Source organism: Bufo gargarizans, chromosome 5, assembly GCF_014858855.1.
Source record: "Bufo gargarizans isolate SCDJY-AF-19 chromosome 5, ASM1485885v1, whole genome shotgun sequence".
Taxonomy (NCBI): domain Eukaryota; kingdom Metazoa; phylum Chordata; class Amphibia; order Anura; family Bufonidae; genus Bufo; species Bufo gargarizans.
Window position 1 is genome coordinate 82966687 of NC_058084.1, and position 18529 is coordinate 82985215.

The following is an 18529-nucleotide window of genomic DNA, read 5'->3' on the forward strand; positions in this document are numbered from 1 at the left end:
ACACTGTACTGCATAAAAGGTTAGTATATAAAATGAGAATGCTCGGACTGGGAGAAAACGTCTGTAAGTGGGTAAGTAACTGGCTGAGTGATAGAAAACAGAGGGTGGTTATTAACGGTACACACTCAGATAGGGTCACTGTCACTAGTGGGGTACCTCAGGGGTCAGTATTGGGCCCTATTCTCTTCAATATATTTATTAATGATCTTGTAGAAGGCTTGCATAGTAAAATATAAATTTTCGCAGATGACACTAAACTGTGTAAAGTAACTGAAGGGGACAGTATACTACTACAGAGGGATCTGGATAGATTGGAGGCTTGGGCAGATAAGTGGCAGATGAGGTTTAACACTGACAAATGTAAAGTTATGCACATGGGAAGGAATAATGCAAGTCACCCGTACATACTAAATGGTAAAACACTCGGTAACACTGACATGGAAAAGGATCTAGGTACGTGTGGCAAGAAAGGGAGAGGCACTCATAGGGTAGTGAGATTGAAAAGGTATTTAGGAGAAAAAGGGGTTGCCAATTTTTGTGCTCACCTTTTGATGTTGTGCATCAAAAAGGCACAATATTCGTGCTGGCGGTAGGTCGGTGCTGCCGGTACCTCTCAATCCTCGTGAGTGGAGTGGCCGGTTCTCTGAAGGAGTTTCAGTAGGGGAATATGTACCAGAAACAGCGGCGCGCTGTCTGCGGCTGTTTGGATCCCAAAGTTTGGATCATCCACATGTGAGAAGCTTCCCTCTCTGCATCGGCACGGACCCCACAGACTTGAGAAAAGGGTATAATTACTCCGAAACACGTTATCGCTTATTACCTAATATTAATTAAAAAAATAAAAAGTTTTACCAACATCCATTGAAGTCGTGTTTGCGCCAAGAAGGTATGCCATTACTGTACTGTTTCTGGTACATATCCCCCTACTGAATGGAAAAGGATCTAGGAATTTTAGTGAACAGCAAACTAAGCTGTATAAACCAGTGTCAGGCAGCTGCTGCCAAGGCCAATAAGATAATGGGTTGCATCAAAAGAGGCATAGATGCCGTGATAAGAACATAGTCCTGCCACATTACACATCACTAGTCAGACCACACATGGAGGACTGTGTACAGTTCTGGGCTCCTGTGAACAAGGCAGACATAGCAGAGCTGGAGAGGGTCCAGAGGAGGGCAACTAAAGTAATAACTGGAATGGGGGAACTACAGTACCCTGAAAGATTATCAAAATTAGGGTTATTCACTTTAGAAAAAAGACAACTGAGGGGAGATCTAATTGCTATGCATAAATATATCAGGGGTCAGTACAGAGATCTCTCCCATCATCTATTTATCCCCAGGACTGTGACTGTGACGAGGGGACATCCTCTGCGTCTGGAGGAAAGAAGGTTTGTACACAAACATAGCAGAGGATTCTTTACGGTAAGAGCAGTGAGACTATGGAACTCTCTGCCTGAGGAGGTGGTGATGGTGAGTACAATAAAGGAATTCAAGAGGCGCCTGGATGTATTTCTGGAGCGTAATAATATTACAGGCTATAGCTACTAGAGAGGGGTCGTTGGTCCAGGGAGTTATTCTGATTGCCTGATTGGAGTCGGGAAGGAATTTTTTTCCCCTTAAGTGGGGAAAATTGGCTTCTACCTCAGAGTTGTTTTTTTTGCCTTCCTCTGGATCAACTTGCAGGATAACAGGCCGAACTGGATGGACAGATGTCTTTTTTCGGCCTTATGTACTATGTTATAGTAAATTGGGCGGGCCATGTGAAACCCCGCCCCTCCCACTAAGCCCTGCCCCTTTCTTGCCACTGTAGAAAGTCACAAATTATGGGGAAACTATAGCATGCGCCATCATTTCCAATTTTTTATACCACAACAGTGGCGTAAAACCTTTAGTAAATGTCCCCCACTGACTCAGCAGTGACGTTCCAGCAATTAGCTGCTGCAAACGTGTGACCAAGTACAGGTTCTCTTCTGGTCTGTGAGGACATCTGTACCTAGACATGAATGGCTTCTATACACAGTTGAAACTGGAATTTAAGAACCACCGTGAAATCCGAGAATCAGTGGCACTCAGGGCTCTGTCCAGTTCCACGTCTGTAAACCTGCTGTCATTCTAATCCCTCCCGAGCATGGTATAGCAACGGGCACAGGAGTAAGAGAGAATGGTGGACACATTTACTAGAGGAGAAACAACTGGTTTCAGATGTCCACTTTTCAAGGGGCATTTCCATCCAAATACTATAAATGCATGACAGGGGAGAATTTCAGAGGTTCAGAGGTGGTATTAGCATCGACCAGGACAACAGAGGTCCCACATATGCCAACTAAAAGCGGTCTGCTTTTCAATAAAATCAATGGAGAGGTGGCCTCCTACCCTAAGGCTACATTCACACAAGCGTATTTTGTTTCCGTGTCAGTTCAGTTTTTTTGCGGATAGGATGCAGACTCATTAATTTCAATAGGTCCGCAAAAAATGCGGACACCACTCTGTGTGCTATCCGCATCCGTATGTCCCTTCCGTAGCCCCCGCAAAAAAAGATAGAACATGTCTTATTCTTGTCCAATTTGCTTACAAGGATAGGCATTGTTACAATGTGTACAATTGTAACAATGACACATTACCATTAGGCTACATTCACACGACCGTATGTGTTTTGCGGTCTGCAAATTGCGGATCCGCAAAACACATATGGTCGTGTGAATGTAGCCTAATGGTAATGTGTCATCACAAATGAACTATTGTTTACATTAGGTCTTTAAATTAAAAATACCTTTGGTGAATTTTTATTATTATTTTCCACTCATCAGTCATCTCATTATCATGACAGGCAGGATTACAACGGAAGGTAACGATACTACCAATAATAGGTGATGGTCACAGCTTATCTACCAACTCCCTGAAAAATGACCTCTGTACAGGTCACAGAGCATGCCTAGAAAACTCTCTCAGAAGTCAATTAACAGCAAGACTACAAAAGGCAAAAAAAAAAAAAAAAAAAAAAAAAGGTTGTATCAAAAGGCTCTTGGGGTTATGGGAGGAGCACATAACGTGCCCCAGCACCCCTTGTAGACATTGATCATACAACCAGTCTCAAGATGGATCCCGGTCTCCAAATGTTGTGGATATACTTTATTACAAAATCTACGCGTTTCGAGTAATAACAATGCTCTTCCTCAGGAGTAGGCAAATAAACATAGAAATCAAAGGCAACACACGTACTTATATACGTCTCCAGATATTCCTACTACCAATCCTCATCCTGCGTCATTTAGAGACTACAATTCACGCTTCTGAAACGGAAGTACGCGTGACTTCCGGTAAAGAGCTGGAAGAGCTGGGGGCGTTTCAGTGTGAGGAGCAATGCGCGCCGGTGGTACAACAGAGAGACGGGAGGGCTGGATGTGCTTCATCCTGGAGCCCAGACAGCGCAGGGCCAGGAAGCTGAGAAGCATCTGTGCGTTTCATGGCGAGTTCCACGTGAGGCGCTAGAGACTATAGGTGGTTTAGGACTGCGGCACCGCTGGCAGGAATCCTCAGTCTATCTGAATATAATAATGTGGTGGTGAATCGTCACATAAAAAGATATTTACAGAACATGATAATTCTCACATTTAAAAAAAATTATCCAATTTCAATGGTGTGTGAACATCTGGGAACTATGAAAACAGCATAAAATAGAAGAAAAGAACAGAAGAAGAAAAAAAAAAAAAAAGGAAAAAAAAGAAAAAGGAAAATATCCAGAATAAATATGGATAAAGGGGCACTTGTTCATCAATCTGCCATAAGAATAAACTATAAATGTGTAAATATTACCAAGAAACTATAGACAGAATTATATAAAATGCAGTCCTTAACCACCTATAGTCTCTAGCGCCTCACGGTGGAACTCGCTATGAAACGCAGAGATGCTTCTCAGCCTCCTGGACCAGCGCTGTCTGGGCTCCGGGATGAAGCACATCCAGCCCTCCCGTCTCTTTATTGTACCACCGGATATGTGCGCAATGCTCTGTACACTGGAACGCCCCCGTTCCTCCTGACTCCTTACCGGAGGTTATGTCACGCGTACTTCCATTTCAGAAGTGCAAATTGTAGTCTCCAAATGACACAGGATGACGACTGGTAGTAGAAATATCTGGAGACGTATACAAGTACGTGTGTTGCCTTTGATTTCTATGTTTATTTGCCTACTCCTGAGGAAGAGCATTGTTATTCCTCGAAACGCGTAGATTTTGTGATAAAGTATATCCACAACATTTTGAGTCTGGGGTGAGCGGAGTGGGGGCAGGTTATGTGCTCCCCCTGTAAGCCCCCCTCTCAAGTAGAGTGAATACTTCCTTGACACATCAGCGCTGTTTTCACTGTATGGACACGAGTCTTTGATACAACCATTATTTTACTTACATATGCTTCCAGTTTATTGTGGTGTTGGACGACCACGCATTTCCATCAATACAGAGGTGGAAGTGCAGCTGCCCAGTAACCGATCTCCTGTGACATTTATTTATACTGAGAAGGTAGCCCCTCACTTTAACCGCTGTTCTCTGTGGCGCCCCCAATTCCTTCCCTTACTTGTTCTGCCTAGAAACCCCTCTCCATTTTTTCTGCTTTTCTTGTCCAATAAAAAACCATGACATCCGCTTCTGATCACTGTATCTATAGTCCATGTGGCTGCTGTAAAGCATCTCTCTAAATGCTGTTCACAGCGGCTCAGGCAAGATGGCTACCCTTTAATCTAGCATAAAAATTTGGATAATGAAATAGGATAACAGTATAAAAACGTTAAAAAATATAGGCGAAATATAGGTGAAAAGAAATCACAGAAAAAAAAAAAGATAATAGTGCACTAACAAAATAGATGCTAGCATTATATATGGACTAAGCCCTCACTCTGATGTAATAAAATCTGAGTCTCTTAGCCAATATATTTTGATCAAAACACATCTGTGCCCGCCTACCCGCGCCAAGGTGGTCTCAGTCAGGCAGGTCCTACACTAAACCTACCATTGGGCATCTATGTTCAGAAGCGCAGACTCTGCACATATGGTGTGCTGCTCCTAGTCACTTCCATGTGCGTCAAGCAACCAATGAGAGGAGGAGCAGACACACCTATATTGTAAGAAATCGGAGTACTGAAAATGTCTTCATAATTTAAAATTACGGTAACTTACTAATTATGCTCTGCTTTCTGTTTGGGCTGCGATCCCCGTTCTGCGCTGTAAAGCGACTGCATTATACGGCGTTCAATGATGCGATGGACAGAGCGCCCTGGTCATTTGTATACCCTACCTATCTTCTACAGCGCAGGAGCAGTGTACGCATCAGTGCTCCGCCATTCCAACCAATGTTCAAGCCCGCTGGCGTTGCAGAAAATGTGCAGTATGAATGACCGACAGAATCTGTCTACAGGGAGAGTACCGCTGGGACCCCCACAATGACCAGAACGGGGGCCCCATACCCCCTGCAACCCCCCTAAAATTAATGGTCACACATGCGCATGGACGCTCCATTCATTTCTATGGGAATTCCGGAGATTGGCGAGTACAGTGCTCCACCATCTCTGGAATTCCCATAGAGATAAATGGAGCGGCTGCACGCATGCCGACCAGCCGCTCTCTCTCCATTTCAGGGAGGCTGCAGGGGATATGTGGCCCCCATTCTCGTGATCGGAGGGGGTTCCAGCGGTAGGGATACAGGATAACTTCAAACTACTGGAACACCCCTTTAAGTTTCTGTCTTATGTGTAAAAGGTATACAAATGACGTATACAGTATGTTAAACAGTCATCAATAGCTATGTACATACCTTTCTCAGGATCTCTCCCTTGTAACGCTGCCAGCCTTTTCGCTATCTCCAACATTTTCTCTTGCCTTGTGTTCTCATCTTGTAGTTCTATTGCCGCTTTGCTCAAAATCCTCTCTTTTTCCTTTTCCAGCTGTGCCGCATCTAATTCAGTATAAAGGCCCGTCCAGCCATCCACATTATCCGCCTTACCCAGGTCATTTACAGGTTGAGAAGGGAATTCTGGAAATGACATCATACCATATCAGAAACACAAATATACATATTGTCACCAGGAGAAGTGGAAAAAATGTTCTGCATTTAAACAAATGGCTAAATCTTTAAAAAGGGAGTCTGTCAGAAGTTCTGACCTTGCTGAACTGCTGCCAGCAGTAGGTGGAGGCTGGGGAGAACAGGACAAACATACCTTTTATCATCAGGAGTAGGGTGATTATGAAGTTTTGTTATGCTAGATTCTGCTGCACATGCCCAGGGAGGGGCCACACTGTGAAGTGCTTTCAGCATTGAGCTCTTTCATAGTTCTTCCCCTCTGTTCTGAGCGACAGCTGTAGCATCCAACCAGGAGAACACTACAGCTGCCATGCAGAGGGGAGGGCTGTGAAGCAGCTGAATGCACTTCACAGTGAAGCCCCTTCCCGAGCGCTTGCAGGAGCAGAATAAAACTTCATAATCACACTACTCCTGGAGATAAAAGCTTCACAATAAGTATGTTTGTCCTCCTCTTTCCAGTCTCTACCTACGGCAGGCAGCAGATTAGTTTGATCAGATCTGCTGATAGACCTGTCTGAGTTTAGAGTATGGTCCCAAGGGCGAGTGTTTTGGATCTGGCCAAAAATGTGTAAAATCTTCTAAAATTGGCTGGAGAAAATGCTATGGGTTTTTCATCTTTGAATAAATTGACATGCTGAGAACTGAAAAAATGCAGCGCAAGTCAGTCTATGCTGTGAGGTTTCCATCCACCTTGATTGTACTGTAAATGCTGCGAATTCTCCACACAAATGGCAGCATTTATGCCACGTGTACCACCCTTAGGGGTTCATGCAGTGGGAACTCCACTGATTGCCAAAAGAGAGGGGCTGCAGCATTTTGATGATGGCTCCTCTTAGAGAGTTAAATGACGATGACCTTTTAATGGCTATCCTGCAGGATCTATATAAGGCATTCTATCCTGCAGGATCATGCATCTTCATTATCCAACAAGATACATGTAATACGGTTTTAGTAACTATTGGCATTCCCCATGTAATAACAATTCTAAAGCATCTATTCATAGGACTCTATGCTGTGTCATTCCTCTATTAGTCCTTCTAGAACTTATCAATAAATTACTAGCAGTCTGCAATTAAGGTCCAGATGGGTGTTACCATTTGAGGGGGTGTCCCTGCACGATCTGACTCCAACCAGTGCTGCCAGTGTCAAACTGTTAACACCCATTTGGAACTTCACTGCAAATGGCTAGTAGTTCATTCATTCATAACTTCTAGCAGGAATAATAGAGGAATGGCACAACATAGAGTCATAAGACACGATGCTCCAGAATTGTTAGTACATGGGTAATGCAAGTAGTTACTAAAAACAGACGTGTCAAATGTTACAGGTCCTCTTTAATATGACATAAATGTTATCACTCGTTTCCCACTATGGCAAGTGAAATTGTGGCACGCATTTCCAAATCTACATGAGAAGGTGAATAACTACCCTGCTTTACTTATTTTTATCAATTTTGGCTTTCTTTGTGCCTTCTCTATGATCTAAAAAAAGTCTTCTGATGGATGTGACTGGAAACACATGGTTTAGCTCCATTCAAACGGGCCAAACTCTAAGCGGGTTTCTGACGTGGAATACGTGGCAGCTTTTGCCTTCGAAGAAGAATCCGCAGTGTGAACTAGCCCTAAGATTTCTTTGATCTGGCATCAATAACACAAAAAAGGTGCTCGATTATCATATATTTTGGATCATCAAAAGAGCATAGGAAAGCATAAAAAAACCTAAGTAAAAAAAATGCTGGTGGGCGTGTAGTTTCGGCCCTGGAGAGGCGTGCTTGGGCTCTGATGGAGAGCGGGCTGGGCACTAGAGGGGGGCGTTCCTGGGCACCAGAAAGATAATGCCCCTCTGGGCACCTTACTGCCTAATTTGCATAATACAAAAAGTGGATTTACTCAAAAATGAAAGCCAGAAATGCAGAATGAAGGGTGCATAAAAAAATAAGGTATTTTGTTCTACATGGCAATAGTTGTACTTTCATATTGGTAACCCATGTGAAAGATTTCCTTTAAAAAGGGTCGTCCCGGATTAGAAAAACTGCTGCTTTCTTTCAAAAACAGCACCACCTTGTCCATCGGCTGTGTCGGGTATTGCAGTTTGGCTCCATTGGAGTGAATGAAGCAGAGTTGCAATACTACATAAAACCTGTGGACAAGGGGGGTGCTGTTTTTGGAAGAAAGCAGAAATGTTTTTCTAATCCTGGACAACCCCTTTAATTGTGCATGTTTTTGTATCCTCTGAAAGAACACGTTTTGGATTATCATTATAAAGTCACTTGACGTTTTGATTAGAGGTGAACTGTAATTTTTTTTGTTTTTTATTAAATCCATCAAGATAAATGAATAAAAGGTAAAGTGGCACAAAAACTTTTATTCCTAGACCTGCTATAAAAGGTACATGATGTAATCTGTAGTGAAAGTACTTTTCTTACCAGTGTCTGTATTTGTGAGATATAACCTCCCTTCTGATCCTCAGCTGTGTCATGTGACCAACAGTCTGACTCCATTTCGCACAACATCTTATATGTGAACAGGAAGCCAGTTGCTCTATGTATTCCTATGGGAGCCTTAATGCCAGTCTCATAGAAATGAATGGAGAAGTAACTGACTTCCTGTCCTGTGTCAGTTGGAGATGTGATCACATGACACAGCTGAGAAGTAGAAGGGAGGTTATAACTCATAAATACACTCACTGGTGAGAAGATTACTTCATTACTGATTACATCATGTACCTTTCTAGCAGGTCAGAGAATAAAAATGTTTGCGGGAGTTCTTCCTTACTGTGTATATTTACTTACCTTGCTGAGGATCTGGGTCACACTTTTGATCTATGGCTACCTCATCTTTCAGTTGGGTTAGCAGGTCGTCTACTTTTTGTGTTTGGCTTCTGGTATCAGGTGCTTGATGTTGCTACAAATAAAAAATAAAATAAAAACCACACATAAAAAAATGGAGTCAAATATATATTGTAGAGGAACGCCACTGCTTGTTAACTCCTGCTACCTTTTTCCAGGGGTAAGTATTGAGTAACGAGTACTCTACATATACAGACCGTACAAGGAAAACAAATACATCAACTATCAGAACATGACCTATTGTTTAAATCCAGTTTTTTCCAGAATTTTTGTTTACATTTTCTATATTTAAAAACTATTTAAAGTCCTGCAGTATTCACACTGGCCACGAGGCCTAATACTGTTCAGACGTCCTATTCTGCACAGGTAACTTTTTCAGTCGCTATCACAATATCACAGGCAGGACAGGCAGCACCTCTGTATAGATAACACAGGATCCACCATTCACAATAGGTGATATCACAGCTTATCTGCTCCCTCCTGACCTCTGCACAGATCACACCTAGCAAACTCTACCATAGAAGTCAGTGAGGTCTCCTCTTGACCACTGTGTCTACGGCCCATGGGGCTGTTCCCAAAGAACAGGAATTCTGCTCATATTTTAGGCCTAGTGGTCAATGTGAAAAATGCACGATCTTAGGGTTAATTACACTGCATAGGTGACCGCTGAGGCCACTTATTGGCTGCAGCAGTCACATATGGCCCAGTCAACAGGATGTTGATTCCCATAGACCCGGGACCTGCAGCTGGTTTAATAGGGTTAATCATAACGACTCGTGCTCTCTAAAGGAACCCGACCAAAAACAACATTTCCCATGATCTCTGTTAAGGAGTTCCATATGTCAGCCCATACATAAAATGAAAGTACAATAAAATACTTAGATAGAAATAATTAAATAAAAAAATCAGCTATTTCAGTAATTATTTCTATCTTGGTATTTTATTGTACTTTCATTTTATGTATTAATTATAAGCATAAAACTGGACCCTCCACTGATCAGAGATCAGAGCCTCTAGGTGTAATGGCGACGCCCCCGTTGCTCCTAGAGGTTAATTTGCATATCTTAAAACTTCATTTTTCTCAGCAATGTGGGCACATATGAACATGAGACCAACACAGATGTCTTCAGATTTGTCATAGGTACAAATCTGCTCACAGATGAGCTTTAAAAAAACTGGACAACCCCTTTAAATCTGCCGAAACTAGGCATAATGACAATATGGTCTCTCGGAAGCAAGCAGTAATACCGGCTTGGTTGCTGTCGATGGTGGAACCCTCCCTTGTAATACAGCGAGTCGATCTTCCATTTCTTGCAAGGACGGGGCAGGCGCTTGTGTCTCCTTACGTAAAGCCGCTATCCTGGACTCTATTTCAGCAGTGGAAGGGATTGCTTCTATAAAATGAGAAAGATTGATATCTGTCATAAATATGATATGCGATCTAATAAGATAGGTTATCAAGTTTGTCATACATTTGTATCTGTTCAATATTTCAATACTATTGGCAGTGGCATACCTACTAGGGATAAGCGAATTGACTTCGGATGAAACATCCGAAGTCGATTCGCATAAAACTTTATTTGAATACTGTACGGAGCGAGCGCCCGAACAGTATTCGAATGTATTGGCTCCGATGATATTGGCTCCCTTGGAACGGAACCCGAGTTTGGTAAAAGGTTGTTAACAGTAGAAATTAATTTCTGAAGTCATTACCCGAAGTCTTGCAAGACTTCACAAAGTAATAACTTCGGCTCATCTGAGCCAATACATTCTAATACTGTACAGTATTCAAACAAAGTTTTATGCGAATCAACTCCCGATGTTTCATTTGAAGTCAATTCGCTCATCCCTAATGCCTACCATGGAGAAACAGCGAGTAACTGCAATTAGGCTTGGCATCCTTCTTCCATTTCAGAAAAAGATACATGGCAATTTCCAGCAGCTGCCACTAGGAGGCGTTCAGTGCACAGAGATTTTTACAGCTAAACGGCAAATGTATAAATTCCTATGCACTGAGATCCCTCTAGTGGCGGCTGCAGTCAGGCTGTTTTATCATGTACTATCACTGCTTCTCAAACTGTGGTACACTGTGGGGGACTTATTTCTACTGGGGGGGGGCTAGAGTTTGCTATATTACTACTGGGGGCACACTATAGATGCTTTACTACTACTAAAGGTCCTATAGTTTGCTATATTACTACTAGGGCACTATAGGGGCCATTAATACTATTGGAGCTTTATTACTACTAAAGGTCTTATAGTTTGCTTTATTACTACTGGGGCACTATAGGGGGCATTAATACTACTGAGCCACTACAGGAGGAATTATTTCTACTGGGGCACACTATGTGGGCTTTATTACTACAGGGGGAACTATGAGGGTGTTACGGATGGTGTAACAGAAAACAAGAAGTTACAAAAAAAGGATCCGACTGGCTTGATCCGAAACTAAGGAACAAAAGGGAGACCCCTATTTAAGCCCTGAAACTCTCCCTGTCTTCTCAGCCCATGCAAAGATCTCTATGATAGAAAATTGCATGCCCTCGTGCCTCGACTGTATGACACCTGAACACCCTATAATAGTGAGGGGACACAACCACCGGCTCCCTACACTTAATACGGAGGGAGTCAGGGTCATCTAGGATCAAGCAAACAGGAAAACACAAATAAATGAACAGACTTATCTGTAGAAGCATCAGTTGTAGCATCCAGCATGTACACACTTCAGGAAGTTGTATAAACCGCAAAGTGATGCAGTATGGGAGGGGATTTAAAGGGATGCAATCAGTGCAACTACATGACAGCTGAGAGAGGCTAACGAGATGACAAAACGAAAGCAAAACAAAAGAACCTCAAGCAGGAGGTTCAGAAGAACGTCTGTGAGAGCTTCTCAGATATCTCTCAGTGACAGAGGGGCTTTAATTCTACTGTGAAACTACAGGGGGAATTATTACGACTGGGGCACACTATGGGTGGTTTATTACTACTGGGGGCACAATGGTGGGCTTTATTACTACAAGGGACACTATGAGGGGCTTTAGTTCTGCTCTGCTTCAGTCCAACTTAGCCACAAACTTCATTTATTTTATTGTTTTTAACAAAACTTTACACTTTGATGACTAGGATTATAAAATGCTGGGTGGCATTTTCACAATATGCCAGGGGAGAGAGAGAGATAGAGAGAATGAGTATTGTAGGCCAGACAACGCTCCTCTGGGTTTCTGGGAAAGATATTCAAATTAGCTTTCCTAAGCCTATAAATATAAGTCCTAGAGGACCAGAGTGTTGTATACCGACTTTCAGGGCAATGGGAACATGTTCCATTCAGGTAGAATCGATTCATACACATATCCAATGGCAAGAAATTTGCTCATCTGTAGTCTAGAGACATAGATGACATATTTACTGCTACTCACTAGGTTTGGTTTCCTGCTTGAGTTTTGCCAGTCGTTCTGCAATAGCTTGGTCTTCTGGAGACAACCCCTGATACCGGACGTGGTTTCCAATACATAACTGCCCTTGACCTTTCTGCCCCTCTTTATTCAGACTTTGCTTGGCTTCCAGGGCTGCCATTCTCCTGAAACAAAGAATACAATTTACTTGCAATATATAAAAGAAGAAAGTCCCAAAATCTCTCTATAGCGCCACCTGGTGTTTGCTCTTTTCCTAATTTCTCTGTCCTGCTTACTGAGATGGAAGTACATGCTCAGTTCCAAGAATGTGCACGTCCCCTAAGCCGCCAGCTTGAAATAAATCTAGCAATGAATGTTTGTTAGAAAGAAACTGCCCTGTACTATATGATATCGGATTTTTTTTATTTTTATTTTTTACATTAATCATGGGATAACCCCTTTAAAGTTTACATTTAGAAACTGCATCATCAGAACCGCTGTGTCTGTCCATTAGAAAAATCTAATAAAAACTATGCATCATCAGAACGGGAAAGGCGTATATAGGAGGTTATAGAGATGTCCATCCACGGCTCCTGTGAGTAGTACATCAGTAAGTGGTGCCCGCAGGGGAGTAGGGGGAATCCAAAATACCCTGCAGTCCCATATTAACATTACATTAGGGAATTCCTAAGTGAACAGCACTGCAGTGACGAGGTCAGTCCGCTACAGAGTAGACAGAGCTGTAGCTACAGCCGAAAAACTGATTAGAGAGGGTACAGGGTGTCAGATCACCCCACCGATCAGCTGGTGACCGCCTATCCAGAGGATAGCCCATCGCCTAATAAAAGTTGGACAACCCCTTTAATGCAAAGTCAGTGTAAAAAATGTATAATTTATAAAACAAATGCGTTGTACAGCACCAGTTTTGGTACTATGTTCCTTAGGGCGCTGTAAGGCTGCAATACCTGCTCGGGAAGATCCACCTCGCCCATAAGCTTATTGTAGTCCTGGATAGGCTTGCTGGTCAGCTCTGCTTCCATGGACTGGGACGGGGCTGGATCTGTCAGTGTGTACAGAGGTAAGTACACGGACCTCCCGCTTGTCCTTCTAGTTTACCAGCGGCACATTGCCCCACTGGGACACTTCGGTTTGGGCAGATCTTTTGACTGCACCTGATCGTATTGCATAGCCCCAAAATGGGCTCATTTCAACTCTGTTGGTAGGAGTCTACCAGGTGGGGGGGCCTGGCATGTATGTTGGTCGGTCGACCAGGAGGAAAAACAGATTCATCAGAAAGTAAAGGGCGGGTTAGCTAATCTTGAATTGCTAGAAAATGAGGAAGAGGTTAGGAAGGTAACCCCATCTCAGCTGGTCTCTGACCACAAAACTGAAAATGCCTCCTATGCGGAGTAACGCCTATGGGTATTTGTCATATGCCGGCTTGTGACAACGTTAACATTTTCATTTCATATCTTTTTGAAATTTTTTAACACAAGAAAAAGCCTCCAAAAAAGTGGAGCTGTATGGTATGGTCGCTAGGGGAAAGTGTGGGGGGGGGGCACAGGAGGGCGTTTTGGGGCAAGTAAAGGTTTAACATTTATTTTTTCACCATTTTTGCCCTGAGGAGCACAGAGCGAAACAACAACCGGTTTGAATCTTAGGTCTCACAGACAGGGGTGGACTGGGAACTTAAAGTGGCCCTGGAAATAGTGGCCCCATGTTGTAGGCGGGTCCACATTGACAGAAGGCAGCCAACACATGTAGACAAAGCCAAGAATATCATTTCGCAGCACAAAATACCACCCCAGCAGAGCAAAGTAATGCCCCAGAAGATGCCCCACTTTGGTGGCCAGCACCTAGTTCTGTCCTCCTACTCCAATACAGTTGAATTCAGAAGTCAGGAGGGCACCTGTAGCCACCAGCCAGGAACATAGGTACTTGATGCCCCCAGCTCTAGTAGTGTTGGATCATTACTTACTTGGCTGGTGGCCATAAGGAGGGCTCAGGTGTCCCCCGTGGGCATAAACCCACTAAGAAGTTTCCCTGTAGGGTCGATGACCAGTCCACCCCAGCTGACACAGCTGAGAGCATTGGATCCAGGACACATAGGATCACATTCACTGCTGGGAAGAGAAGTAGTTGAGTGCTGGGCCTCAACATGCCCCAGGCCTCATTAGCAACAGCATGGTCTGCACCCATGGTGGGTACACCACTGCACAATAGTGTGCCAGGAGACCAGGGCCTGGGACTCTGACCAGTCCCAAGAAGCAAAGATCCTGGAGGACAATTGTGTGCAGCCACCTTCCATAGAAGGGATAATAATTCGCTGAGTGAAAAAAAAACATCCATACTTACTTCTTGTAATTCTCTGGTGGAGACCATTTAGATGCATCGTTCCTTGGTGTTTTGGCACTAAAAAAAACAGCAAAAAAAAAAAAAAAAACATGATGCTGGATGATAACTCTGCCTCTCAGCAGCTGGCTATGTACTGTGAAAAAGCTTAAAAAGTTACTACAAAAATATATATTTTTTAAAATTTAATTAAAAAAAATAAAAAATCGCTCCAAGGGTGTACATGGCTTTAAAGTCTATAAAGGAATGTCAAAACTTCTACGTAGTCCCAGCTCCTGCAGTGCCAACAGTAACAGGTGAGCTTTAAAGGGGTTGTCCAGGCTTTTTCTAGCAGTAACGTGTCCCCAAGAGACATGTGACCCAGCAGTGACACGCCGCTGAGGCCGGTCATTGGCTGCAGCCGCACACTGATCCCATCTGAGCAGAAGTTAAAGGCCATGTACACCTTCAAGGCAATTTTTCATGATAGCATTTTACTCATTTTTGGCTAAAAATCATTTATTAAACATTTCCAGCAGTTTTGTCCACCTACGTAGGTCCAGGTTTACTTGCTGTACATTATACAGGTATTAGGTGTCTCGATGCCACATTATTATTATTGTATCGCAGATTGTCATCTGTCCTTTCCGTTTTCTGCCACCATTTGTTCTTGTATAACCTGGACTTGTTACATGGTGTCCTTACCTGTGGACGTCGGTGGGAGCCGTTTGTGTGTCAACCAGCACTTTGTCTATTGTATACAATTTTTAAAGCTGTTTGTGTGTCTTTATGGTCTAATAAAATTATATGTTTTTAACATTTCTGGATGTGCACTTTTTCTTGGGTCAGTTGGCCCATTTCTGGTTATTATTTTCAGCAGTTTTTGTAAAGCATGTGGACAGAAATCAGTCTACCTGCAGACGATCCCTCTTGAGTTCCATCAGCTGACGGCTTATGTGAAGCCTTATCTCTGATCTCCTGACCTCACAAACACTCATTAAGCCATATTCTTATCACTTTGATGTTTGTGATTGAAAAAAATGAATTTTAGCCAAAATTAGTAAGGCTACTTTCACACTCGCGATTTGGGGGGATCCGTCATGGATCTTCAAAAACGGATCCGTTACAATAATACAACCATCTGCATCCGTCATGAACGGATCTGTTTGTATTATCTGTAACATAGCCAAGATGGGTCCGTCATGGCTATAGAAGACATAATACAAACAGATCCGATCATGACCGATGTACGTGGTTGTATTATTGTAACGGAAGCGTTTTTGCAGATCCATGACGGATCTGCAAAAAAACGCTAGTGTGAAAGTAGCCTAAGCCAGTTTTCCTTTGCACGGTCTTGATAAATCTCCTCCATTGTCTTGAGCACTCACTTGTTGATACTGTCGTGACATTTCTTGCAGACCTTCTGCTTGGCGTTACCGTACGCAGGTAAAACTGCTGTGAACGCAAGGCATCCTGCACAGAACGCGTGCCGACAGGACTTGCAGCCACACTGGGAAAGAGATCAGATGAATGCATCGTTAATATCACATTATTGGGGTTCTGTGGATGTCATCAATATCACATCACTGGCTGTCCGACACCTGGAACCCCCATGATCAGCTGCTTCGGGCTGCCGTGGCACCGGAGACTGGCAGTGTATGGTGGGGAAGCAAAAGGCTCCCGACACTGTGTCATTTTTGGCACCAGCAAATTCTCTTGAAAGGGAGCTGAGCTGTAGTACCTCACCATGGCCACTACACAGTGTGCGGCGCTGTCTGCCTCCAGATTTTTTTTATTACAGCTCTGCAGCTCTGCAGTCACATTACAGGAGGACACTTTACTAAAAAAAAAAAAAAAAAAAAAAAAAAAAAAAAAAAAAAAATGCTAGACATGACATTTTTTTTAAAATAAATCACTTTGGGTCAGCGAAGCCGCGTCCGGTTCGGGAGATGCGGAACACATGGATCGTGTTTACCGGACTGAGCAGGGTTGTGTGAATCAGCCCGTTGCAGCGGCACATAGATCATGAAGCCATGGGAGCACCTAAGAGATCTACTGTGCATGCGCCAACTGAAATGTCGTCAGCACATGCGCAATATTTCAGGACTAGGTATCGGAACAGGCTTGATGCCTGGCCCTGTCTATCACTGGGAGAGAGCACGTGACTAAGGCCTCATGCACGCAAACGTATTTTGTTTCCATGTCCGTTCCGTTTTTTTTTTTTGCGGATAGGATGAGGACCTATTCATTTCAATGGGTCCGCAAAAAATGCGGACAGCACACCGTGTGCTATCCGCATCTATATGTCTGTTCCGTAGCCCCGCAAAAAAAAAAAATATAACATGTCCTAATCTTGTCCGTTTTAGGCATTGTTACAATGGATCCGCCCAAAAGAAAGAAAAAAAGGATGGCATTCGGATGTCATCCGTTTTTTTTTTTTTGCACACTGCAAAACACATACAGTTGTGTGCATGTAGCCTAAGACTGAAAGGTAGAGGGGAAGCGGTGCTCCAAGGGGTTAGGCCTGTCTCTCGGTGCTCTAAGCACCTGTGTCATAAAAATAAAGTCGTATTTTGTCCACAATGAGTGATCAGACAGCTACATGGCAGGGGTTGTTGCACTCAGCATGATCCTCCCCAACCAATTATTAGGGTTGATCATGCTGACAGACGCTCTTTAACTCTTTACATCACATGGAACGGATAAATGGAGACTCCTCTAATACAAGGAAAGCATGTCCGAGATGTCACAGTCGTCATAAGCAAAAGAACGGTAATTACAGCCGCCGGTTTCCACCCGCTTTCTGGCAATCACTTTCTTTATTCAGGTTGTGAGCAGCATCTGTGTACAGCACTATGGAATATAAATGGAAAAAAAAAACCAAAAAAAAACAAAAAACACCACTATTCGGATAGATGTATTGGAGAGAGATAGGTAGGTAGCAGAATGCCGATTTCAGCTCTGAAGCCAGCAGATTTGTGGCGGCACTTCTAAGTTGTCGTACAAGCTGTAAAGGGGGGATCGGAATAAGATAAATCATTTTACATTGATTCATTCTATATGTAAGAGTACTTGCACACTGGCGGCAGGTAGTTCTGTCGCTCCATACGATCCGGACGCAAACGGATAGCATTTGTCAGACGGGTCCGGATGCGGATCCGTCTGACAAATGCATTGAAATACCGGATCAGTCTGTCCGGTGTCATCCTGAAAAATGGATCCGGTATTTATCTATTTTTTCACAGATTTAAAGGTCCGCGCATGCCCAGACCGGAAGAACGGATCCGTCACTAATACACTTCAGTGGAAATTAATGCCGGATCCGGCAAGTGTTCAGGATTTTTGGCTGGAGAGGAAAATGCACCGAAAAACGTAAGCGGGACTGAACTGATGCATCCTGAAGGGAACGCTCTCCATTCAGAATGCATTAGGATAAAACGGATCAGTTTTTCCGGTATTGAGCCCCTAGGACGGAACTCGATACCCGCTAGTGTGACGTACCCTAAAATGGCAGGTGCAGGTTTCAGTCTTTGTTTCCTCCCTGAATAAGGCAGAAGCACAAACTCTGACATCAGACATTTATCACAATTGTGGTTTTCTAGAGAACCAGCCTTCACTGCAGTTACAGAGCACACACAGGAGGCCATCAATGGCAATGCACTTCTATGGAGTCACTAATGGACACTCACCTCTTTTTTGAATATAGAAAACTTGGAAGCACAACCGAAGCACCTTCCGTCCATGCCAGGCGTCAGACACACATGTCCTGTGACCACTGACAGCTCCTGCTCCAGTCCTCAGTGAGGTAACAAACCTCACAACTTTCAGGAAATAGTCTAGTCTGCCCTTACAGCGTGGAATGCTGGGAAAAGCAGTCCGCTCACTCATCT

The 18529-nt window shown here is 43.4% G+C and overlaps 1 protein-coding gene across 3 annotated transcripts; it reads right to left on the reverse strand.

Annotated features, from left to right (window-relative positions):
* Nucleotides 1-791: 791 nt before the first annotated feature.
* ZFYVE19 (zinc finger FYVE-type containing 19) lies at nt 792-18479 on the reverse strand. 3 transcript variants are annotated; one of them, XM_044294937.1, is made up of 8 exons: nt 18329-18479; nt 16028-16149; nt 14664-14720; nt 12333-12493; nt 10165-10310; nt 8860-8971; nt 5802-6020; nt 792-820 (listed from the first exon to the last, which is right to left on the reverse strand). In XM_044294937.1, the coding sequence occupies exons 1-8, from the start codon at nt 18380-18382 to the stop codon at nt 807-809; spliced, it is 885 nt and encodes a 294-aa protein (XP_044150872.1). In that variant the 5' UTR covers nt 18383-18479; the 3' UTR covers nt 792-806. The 3 variants fall into 3 exon arrangements, with proteins under 3 accessions (XP_044150872.1, XP_044150870.1, XP_044150873.1); XM_044294935.1 differs by lacking the exon at nt 792-820 and adding an exon at nt 3477-3541; XM_044294938.1 differs by lacking the exons at nt 792-820; nt 14664-14720 and adding an exon at nt 3477-3541.
* Nucleotides 18480-18529: the final 50 nt, after the last annotated feature.

Coding starts and splice junctions, on each gene's coding strand:
- ZFYVE19 (XM_044294935.1), bottom strand. CDS start 18,382: ATGGACGGAAGGTGCTTCGGTTGTGCTTCCAAGTTTTCTATATTCAAA. Junction 16,150..18,328: donor TTTCTATATTCAAAAAAGAG/GTGAGTGTCCAT, acceptor TCTCTTTCCCAG/TGTGGCTGCAAGTCCTGTCG. Junction 3,542..5,801: donor AGGGAGAGATCCTGAGAAAG/GTATGTACATAG, acceptor TATTATATTCAG/ATAGACTGAGGATTCCTGCC.